The following is a 9,067-nucleotide window of genomic DNA, read 5'->3' on the forward strand; positions in this document are numbered from 1 at the left end:
AGTAAGCAGTAGCACCTTTGGGCAAAACAAAGAAAAGGAAGTCGTCACTCCAGAAGTTACTTGCCCTATCACAGCTGCTTTGCTTCAGAGGTGCAAATCTAAAACTTTACTACATTATCAAATTAAGAGAAAAAAAAAACTTGATCTCAAACTCTTTACCTGCAAGTCAAAAGTGGCAGAGATGCATAACYCTAACAAATGTATGCATGTATTCATGTATGTAGCCATTCCATCGAGCCAACTAACTGACAGCACAGTAAAAAGACGACTTGTAAAGTCATCAGAATTMCAGCAAGCCATTTTCAAATTTATCTAAGGTWCTGAGAGCTAAACAACTCCTAACTGGTGCTTCCTGGCCCACTTGTGGGCTCTCTATAACCCCCAGTTTATTTTAGCTTTTCAAGCACACTATTAACATAATTGCAAGCTGCCTTCATGTGGCATGAAAAAGAAAAATATTTTCTTCTGATCTCACCTGAAGACAACTTAAAAAGAAAGAAGAARAGAGCAAAACAACTGCAAGTCTAAAAATTAGTAACCTGGAAAGAAAGTGACACGAGCAAATACAGTTGGTGCAAAAMCCTAAGCCTTAGACTTAGACTKGAACAATACAGAAATGAATTCCTTTCCACATATAAGTTTCATCTAAACTCTACTACTTTAGTTCTTACATTCTCTTGTCCTGTGGTCTAAGTTGTTGGTGCATTGCGAGAGAAAAGCCGAACAGGCTCCCCGGGTTTCCATCTCTCTGGAGGACATTTTCCGTGTCCAGATTGAATGCAGAGAGTCGCCTACATCCTAGTAACAAGATGAACAGCCACAGCCCGCTGTTGGTGCAGCCCTCCATTAGAGTGTAAATCTTCCYCTAAGAGGCAAAAAGGTGAGTCTTTGGGGAAGAAGTTGCAGAGTGCAATACAAGAGACACCGGATGAGAGTTAAATGCCSTTTCACGTTCTGCTCCTCCCTCCCGTCCTTCACCACACCTTAAATGCTTCATATCTAACTCACAGTTGCACCTACAATTCTATAACCTCAGGGTGTTTTTTTTTAATGCACCAACTTGCAGCTGTTTTCAATGAACAAAAAAAATTCAATAGTCTAGCACAACTAATATTACAAGTAGCTTCTCTAAATTCAACAGAAAATTGGTCTTTATATGATTACTGCAAGCTCTACATTTTTAATTCCTATGTKAAGGTATCTTCAATTCTTAATGAATCACTATTAACTGTTATATATGTCTGCAAATGTGACTTGTAACCAGACACCAGCTGGTTCCTAATGAATCTTTATCTACTCTTTATGAGTAAATATCTCTGTGTACTTCATATTATCAGGGCTGAGAGCTGCAGTGTCAGAATTAGCACCATCTGATGGAGMTTGTTTCACYGAATGAGCAAAAACAAATATATTAAATAGCCAAATATTCMTAATTATTTACTAAATATACTAAGCTTTTGAAATAGTCAAAAATCTGAATGCAAATTATTTGACTGCAAATKATTTGACTGCAYTGCTGAATATGTTATTGGATTTTTATTTCCTTTTCATTTATGTTTGATGATTACTGACGTTGCATAAGTTTAATGTCTTTTAGTGATGTTTTCTTTAAAGTCATCATTTTAAATAAATTAATTGAAATTGAAATCTTGATGGGTCTTTCCATTTTAAGTAGTACAATAACAACAACAACAACAACAATCATTATTATTATTATTATTATTATTATAACTAGAACATTTCTGAAGAAATTTAAATAGGGCCTGCCAAAGTGTGCCATGCTACACATTAGCATCAATGCTAAAGTAAGCTGCAATGTGCTCAATTGCATGTGGAGAGTCACAAACATGTTGAGTAACATGGACTTACTCCATCCTGTATGTTAAAATTAGTGTRCAAGTTAAAATGAGCCAAATTGCTAATTTTACTATTATTATTGTTGTTCCACTATCAAAACCAAGCGTACTAAGGTCCTGTCTTCAATGTATTATCTTTCAGCTTCTAGATGCATCTCTGGACCAAAACACCTGAATCAAATAGCTACATTCCTTCATCAGAARCCAKCCTGCTCTGCATGGGCCTGATAATGAGCCATTCAGGTGTGATGGAGAAGGGATGCATCTAATAGTTACAGGACCATAGCTCTCAAAGATTAGATCCCTGATCAAAATGTGTATTTGTTTTAGAGAGAAGTGGGGAAAAAAGTGGCCGTATTACCTTGTTTTTAGGTATCTTAGGGTCAAAGGTCAAATGGGCAGCCAGATGCACAGGTTGAGTATTAATCCATTGATGTCCACTCATGCTCTAGGAAAGGAAAAGGTGTTCCAATCTAGTGTAGAAAGAAAGAAAATATTAATTCACTGACAAAAACTGAACCAGCGACGTCACAATAATAAACTGCAGTAGTTTCTGAGTGTTGGGTGACAGAACACCAAAAAGTAGCATGTAACYGTGAAGAGATTCTCCAAATGCTTTAAAAATGTAAATCTGAGAGGCATGGCATGAATTTGTAGTGCAATTTATATGCAATGTAAGTTTTCCATCACACCAAGAATTAATTCACAAGGCCAGAAAGTGACAAATTTGTGAGTTTTGTTGTGGTGAATCTTGACTGGGATTTCATGGCATTCGTTCAACAGYGTCTTTCTTTCTTCTTGSCACTTTTACATAGAGGAAAGATTTATGGCCAGTAGTTGTGCTGTCCACAGCTCAGGGCCTCTTTGCTGTCATACTGGTCTATCCCCTAAAAAGACAATAAAATCTGGGGATTTAATGTAATAAAGTAAGTTATGAATATTTTGTGATGTACTTTATATTTGCAAGGTAACCGTCTCCTCTATTTATCATTGGGAATTTCAGTTTGAGGTTTTCCCAAAAAGCACATTATTATTGTACWCCTAAACTATGTCCTATCTGCAGATAAACATTTGTATTAAATGAGATCTTACTAAAGTGAAGAGTTGTGTCATGTGTACTGCTCTGTGTACTGGATGTTCTGTGGCTAAAAACAAAAAGAAACAAGCCCTGAGGTGCTGAAGAARAGCAGTAATATGATGTGAAGCCAGTTCTCTGACACAGACACACAGAAGTTGAAGAGGCTGCGCCTGGACTCGCCTGCGCCTCGGCCCGTTTTGTTTTTAAAGCTGCAGGTCCAGTACTGGAGGATAGAGACATGTGAGTGAAGCACAGTGTCCTGCATGGTAAAACACATTCTTCAGTCAGTTTTAAAATCAAAAGAAATGCCTGATCTTAGTTTTTATGCAACTACAGCAATGATTCATTAACATGCATACATGTGTGTATGAGCTGGTTCTTCTTTGCAGTATTCCCATCAAGTTCCTGTATTTCTAATTGAAATCTATCAGTTTACGTTGGACTTTGGGTGGGTTTTGTAACAAAAATCTGTCTTTACATTTTTGTCAAACCCATATATATATWTTTTTTTTTGTCTGGCAACTTCTGATGCATCCAGACGTTGGCTCTCAAGAGAAACAAGATCTCAGATGCTCAGACCTGTTTTTACCCGTCATAACGTTCTCATTTCATAGTAATCACCATGCGCTCTGACAAGTTCATGCATTCCTCAACCTTATTCAACCTTCCAACATTTCCAGGTCTCCCAATGTAGTGTTTATCATTTGTCCACAAAGACAAATGACAACACCATCGTTTGCCTTTGTTATCATTTGTCTGCAAAGACAAATTATAAGTTTCAGTAAACAGTAATAGATATACAGTCCCTGGCCAGTWTATTAGGTTAGGACACTCTGCTCCTCAGTAAACCAATATGTTTTGTCTTGTTGCTAACCTGAGTGCTCGCAATCAAGGTTTTATGTTTTGGTTTTTTATTACAAGAGGCCTTTGTTAAAAAACCTCTGGTCAATTACTGGAAGACTGGTTTTAACATAGTGACCATTTCAATTTGTAGGTATAGGCGGTCAGTTGTTCAAACTGCTGATCTTTTTTTTTCCTCACTGAAAAAATTCTCCCGTTTGATCTCGCACCTGAAGCGAAAACYTATTTCTAAGCTTCCCATCGTGGATATTGTGAGCTACAATGATTTTGAACACAACTGAGCAGAAAAAAAAGCTGTAAAGTAGTTAAAAGTATTTATTTAAAAAAAAAAACATTTAAGTCCCTGTCACACTTTCCATGGCGCCATGGTTTTTGTTGTGGCCTGGTTACAGTTTTCAGCTTGCACTCAAGATACAGAATATGTACAAACAAAGGCAGAGGAAACAGGCCAACCACTGGGACAGACTTAGAGGACTGGGGTAGGGGGGGAGTATATATATACAGAAAACATAATTTTTGTGTTATCTTTCGGGAGCATACCTTGCATACCTCTTCAAACAAAAACCAAAATRTTCCWTGCAAGAATAAATACAAACAGTTCAAGTCATTCAAATGTACAAAACACTATAAAAGTTTATAACTTCCATTATTTCTAGGCGTCACTGAATGTACCGAATAAGCTCAAAATGCTTAAGAGACAGCCTTTGAGAAAGTCCATCTTATACATTTAGCTTAAGAACATCAAGGTCACTTAACGACAGTGTTTGATTCAGTCCTTGAGACTTATTTCCAAATGATTTAGTTTTCTATCTCAACATTACAAGTCCTCAATGTGCAAAGGCAGGGGCAGCAAAAAAAAAAAGGGATTCTGCTGATCCATCACTAGGTGATAGATTTTTTTGTTGTTGTTGTTAGGAATAGTGTTCCTTGTCATGCCAAGTTGTCACCCATGGCTTCGTTTCCAAGTTGCCCCAATTGTCTTTTGCAGAATGTACCGCTCTCTCCTCCCGTCTGATCCGAACAGCACTGTAACTGGGAACCTTGTCCTCATATTTGGCACGATTAAAAAAGCCGCACTGCGGACAGACAAAAGAATATCATGTAATTATTTGTAAGAAATACTTTTTGACAACCTCCAGAGACAGCAAAGCAGATGTAGATTGCTGCACAGGATAATTAAATTAATTAACTAAGAAGTATGTTGATTGACTGTGCCTACTTCTGGAGAAGGGATCTATTTAAATAGCACTGTTATTTCAGACAGAGAGCAAAAAAAAACCCTGCAGACCAAGTGACTGCATCTTCAGAGGCAACAAAATGAGGAAAAATAGAGAAGATCAGTGAGTGGAGATAATCTTTAAAGCCATAGATAACCCAGTTGTTGCGTGTCAGCCATCACCTTGGCCATGCAAGTAAAACCGTACACATATTACCATGTGTGAAGACCTTATTTGCATCATTTCTTTTGCAGACATTGTGATTCAGCGCCTATATTAGCATATCTTTCGCAGAGCGAGAATTACCCACTGCCTCATTTACTGGAAAGAAGCGCTTTTACAGCAAGACGGAGCAGGATGGAAAAAGTTGAATATCTGACAGATCCAATATGTTACCCTCTCACTTTTTAGGCATTTGATGTCAGCTTCTCTTTTTCTGATGGGTCCTCTTTATTCTTTTTCTCAAAGACTCCACACTGGAGAGAGGCAAATCGTTAGAAACGTGTTTGATCACTTTACCTGAAGTCGCTCTGCTCGTGGTGTTAGCAGTGCAACAAGTGTAGAGAATTGAAATCACACATACATGTGCAGAATGTGTTTAATACGAGTTAGAACAGCGTGAACCGTAGCTCACTTTTACCTTCCAAAGAAGGAAAACCAGCAAAGCCAACAGCAAGAGGCCGAGTAGGATGGACAGCATGATGATCCACCAAGGCACTCCTCCGTACCGAGCAGAACGCCTCTCTGGAAACACGGTCAGTTTCACCTGGAAACCAAAACAAAACAAATAAATAAATGTAAAAAAAATATCTGCATTATTGTAGTGAAGCAGCAGATACTTTTTAAAACATTACACTGTTYTATGCTTTCTCAAAATCTTACGCATTGCAAGTAAAATCCACTTGTCGTCTTCTGATCCGCTCATATTAAACCAATTGACGAWAACTTGTGGTGCATCTGACATTTAGTTTTTTGTTTCGGATATATTAGTAAAATATTAGTAAAATCTTATTTAACTGCAGAGCGGTTTGCAATCGACGATCTAAGAACGGAGAATTCTTGACCCTTCAGAAATATTTCACTATACACTGTAAAAAATAAAAAAATAAAAAAAAACGGGAAAGGACCGGCAGCTGTGGTTGCCAGAATTGTGCCGTATAAACGCGGTAAAATATGTATTCATACGGGGTTTTTAACAGTATCTATGCATGTGCTGGCGATGCAAAAAGACAATATTAGTTAAACGAGTATTTAAATATAAACATTATTTTAGACTTTTTATGGAAAACTGAATGTAATTTAATAAAAGAAAAATAAATAATGTTCTTGGTTGTTTTATTGCATGCATCATAAAACATGTTTGTACTGTTGTCTCGGGGTTCTTCAGCATAGTGTTTGTCGTCGCRCTGCCAACGTGGAGAGAGGCCTTTACCACCACCTCCACATGATGGAACTTGGAATAGTCCTGTTTCGAGAGAAAAGAGRGRGAAACGCTGATTTGTGTTTKTTTGAAAAACACATTTCCAAGATAATTGAACACAGAAACGTTTCTTTAATTCAGTTATTGTCTTCACACTCCATGAAAACTTCATACRACTACCATGTGACTTAAAGTGTGAAAACTATAATTCAAATGTTTGACTTTGAAATCTTTTAATGAAAGACACACATTTAAATTCAGTTTGGTTATGTCACATTTTCTTATGTTGGCATGTTTGGTATGTCAACCTAGCACTCTTTGCTTGTGCAATAACATAAATCTACAACCATCAACTAAGTTTGTTAAATAAAACTATTTAATCGTAACTATGTTTTTTTTTTCTTCTTTTTTTTCAAGAAGTATTTATGTTGCAGCTCATCTCAAATCAACATGAAGAAACTGAGTTAGAACGGTCCATCCTGGTTACCTCTATAAAGGTGCTATTCCACAGTCGGGAGTTCAGAGTGATGAGTGCGTTCCTGTCCAGGCCCCCCAGAGCGCATCTGATGGTCACACATTTTGCTGTGCCGCCACATGACTGTACACACACAGAACAGTTATAATTGAAGCTTTCACTCTTAACTTGTGGAGGAAAAACTGGCTGTGTCTCRTTACCAAAGTTTCCTTGTTGTGATCTAGGCGTGAAAAAGYGTAATCCATCCTTTCCCCTGTGATTTCTGCTGCTCTCCTCATTCTGGTTTTAAYTGGTTCCTTAAAGCGAAGCAGGAGATCAATCAGTTTTTGCCCATTTTAAAATACCTGGGTAGCATGAGAATGTATTCAGAGCTCCTTGAAAACTGATCCAATCAGTTTCCTCTAGAAGTCTTTTAATTAATCAATAGAGTACCGGTGTGCAGTTTCATTTTATCTGTACGGTTAGAGGTTTGTTTGATTCCCATTTGCTGCAAAGGCATATGGAGGGAACAGGAACAATGTTGGAAAATATTTTTCTTTCACTTCATCAACTACGCACTATTTTCTAAATGTTTGTCAAGTTTATAGTGGTAACATAAYGAAATGTTTAAGTGTACGAATACTAAATCTCTGAATATATTTACTCACCAAGTTCAGAAGGTTCTCTTCGTTGGGCGTGCAGTGTATTCGCTCCACTCCTGTGGAGCTGATCTTCATCAGGTAGAGCAGCCATTTTTCATACTTCGTAGACTTTGGCCACTCTATTTGGAGGGTKGCAGTTCCGAGYTCTGTCAGTCTCTTTCCCAAGTTGACTATCTGTGATTGGTTGATCAAAGCGTTACTCTCTGATCCAGTCAAAAAAGAATATCAGCTTACAAAGTCAATTTGATGCAAATACAGATTGTGTACACAGCGTGCRTGAGAAGCAGCTTCTCTGCACTCACCCTGAACTGGAAYGCGACTGCGCTGCCAACGTCGCTTTCGGTCTTCATGGCCATCTCACCTCTGACGTTCCCACTGAAGTAAACCTGAGATGGCTGGACTTGTCTGGTGKGGAYGGCGACGCACAGTTAGTAGCCTGACTCGGTACAAGTGTGTGAGTTTCTCACACATCAAAAATCCTTACCCCGATAAGGACATCTGCAACACAATGGCCACCTTAGCCTTTGCTTTCACGGGCATTAGGTTCTCCTGGGTACTCGTCCTGTAAAAGTTCACACACTGGTCAGCTGAACATCAGATTTTTGCRAACTGCTGAATAAGGAAGCAAAGTCAGAGACGTTCAACWCTTGGTGAGAGGCAGAATCAGGTATTTACGTTTTCAGTACAAGTTCGACCTCCAGTTCAGAAGTGCTGGCAGAGATGCCCGCGGTACCCAAAATAAGGTAGAATGTTGTCTACAAATACACACATCAAAAATGTTAAAGAGTTTCCGATACGCTTAAAAGAAATTAAAAGGTTTAGAAAAACAACGTCTTACCTCAGAGTCACGTTTGAACGGGTTCCCAAGCTCACAGTCAGCCATAGATCCGTTTTTATTTGCTATGCAGGTGACTTGCAGTTTCTGCAATTGGTAATAAAGCACACTGAGAACCAGAAACTGGGACCCTGGTGTTGTATGACACAGAAAGTCCTAAGAGAATATGCAACACCTCTGGTGAGACGCGGTAAGCAGAATAGGTCAACGAACTGGGGAAGTTAGCAGTCACAGAAGCTTCGTATGCGTCGTCTCCATGTGGATTGGTCACCGTCACCTCCAGGGCAATGTGTTTTTGGCTGGTGAATGAGAACACTGGCACGCCATTCTCCCTTTAAAACAAAGTCATTTTTGAATATATATTCTGATGAGCCTGTGACGTACACAGTTCCATCGATTGCACTGTATTGTCTCTCTCTGGCAACACTCACTAGATCAATCAGACAACATGAAAAACGAGGGAATATCCKCTTACATGTTCAAAGGAGTGAATTCATCGACATCAGTCGTTCTGTAGACATAGCGATATTCTATCATAAGGTTGCTCTGACACACATTATCGTTGCCACATCCGTCTTTAATAAATTCCACCTGCAAACACGTCACAGTCAAAGTGCAACGTTACAGCCACATTCGATTAATTCACTTCACACGACGGGTTTCTGTAAAAACACCTTGTTTCTA

At 38.6% G+C, this 9,067-nt stretch overlaps 2 protein-coding genes across 3 annotated transcripts in view; both read right to left on the reverse strand.

The window, feature by feature from the left end:
- The window catches only part of LOC103479330 (integrin alpha-6-like), a 17,122-nt gene extending 13,706 nt beyond the window's left edge, over positions 1–3,416 (reverse strand). Inside the window, exons 1-3 of one of the 2 annotated variants that reach the window (XM_008433698.2) lie at positions 3,115–3,416; positions 2,218–2,329; positions 672–865 (exon numbers count right to left, since the gene is read on the reverse strand). In XM_008433698.2, coding sequence (XP_008431920.1) covers positions 672–865; positions 2,218–2,301 — 278 coding nt within the window. In that variant the 5' untranslated portion in view covers positions 2,302–2,329; positions 3,115–3,416. Of the gene's footprint in view, positions 1–671; positions 866–2,217; positions 2,330–3,114 lie in introns of those variants that run through there. The other variant, XM_017310050.1, reaches the window with a different exon arrangement.
- Positions 3,417–4,094: 678 nt separating this feature from the next.
- LOC103479349 (integrin alpha-6-like) overlaps positions 4,095–9,067 on the reverse strand; it is a 19,583-nt gene continuing 14,610 nt past the window's right edge. The window contains exons 12-24 of the mRNA XM_008433718.2: positions 9,058–9,064; positions 8,859–8,974; positions 8,559–8,715; positions 8,387–8,470; positions 8,224–8,303; positions 8,033–8,110; positions 7,851–7,953; positions 7,555–7,722; positions 7,108–7,203; positions 6,920–7,030; positions 6,379–6,477; positions 5,653–5,778; positions 4,095–4,871 (exon numbers count right to left, since the gene is read on the reverse strand). Coding sequence (XP_008431940.1) covers positions 4,707–4,871; positions 5,653–5,778; positions 6,379–6,477; positions 6,920–7,030; positions 7,108–7,203; positions 7,555–7,722; positions 7,851–7,953; positions 8,033–8,110; positions 8,224–8,303; positions 8,387–8,470; positions 8,559–8,715; positions 8,859–8,974; positions 9,058–9,064 — 1,390 coding nt within the window. The 3' untranslated portion in view covers positions 4,095–4,706. The remainder of the gene's footprint in view (positions 4,872–5,652; positions 5,779–6,378; positions 6,478–6,919; positions 7,031–7,107; positions 7,204–7,554; positions 7,723–7,850; positions 7,954–8,032; positions 8,111–8,223; positions 8,304–8,386; positions 8,471–8,558; positions 8,716–8,858; positions 8,975–9,057; positions 9,065–9,067) is intronic.

Source organism: Poecilia reticulata, linkage group LG17 (genome assembly GCF_000633615.1).
Source record: "Poecilia reticulata strain Guanapo linkage group LG17, Guppy_female_1.0+MT, whole genome shotgun sequence".
Lineage (NCBI taxonomy): Eukaryota > Metazoa > Chordata > Actinopteri > Cyprinodontiformes > Poeciliidae > Poecilia > Poecilia reticulata.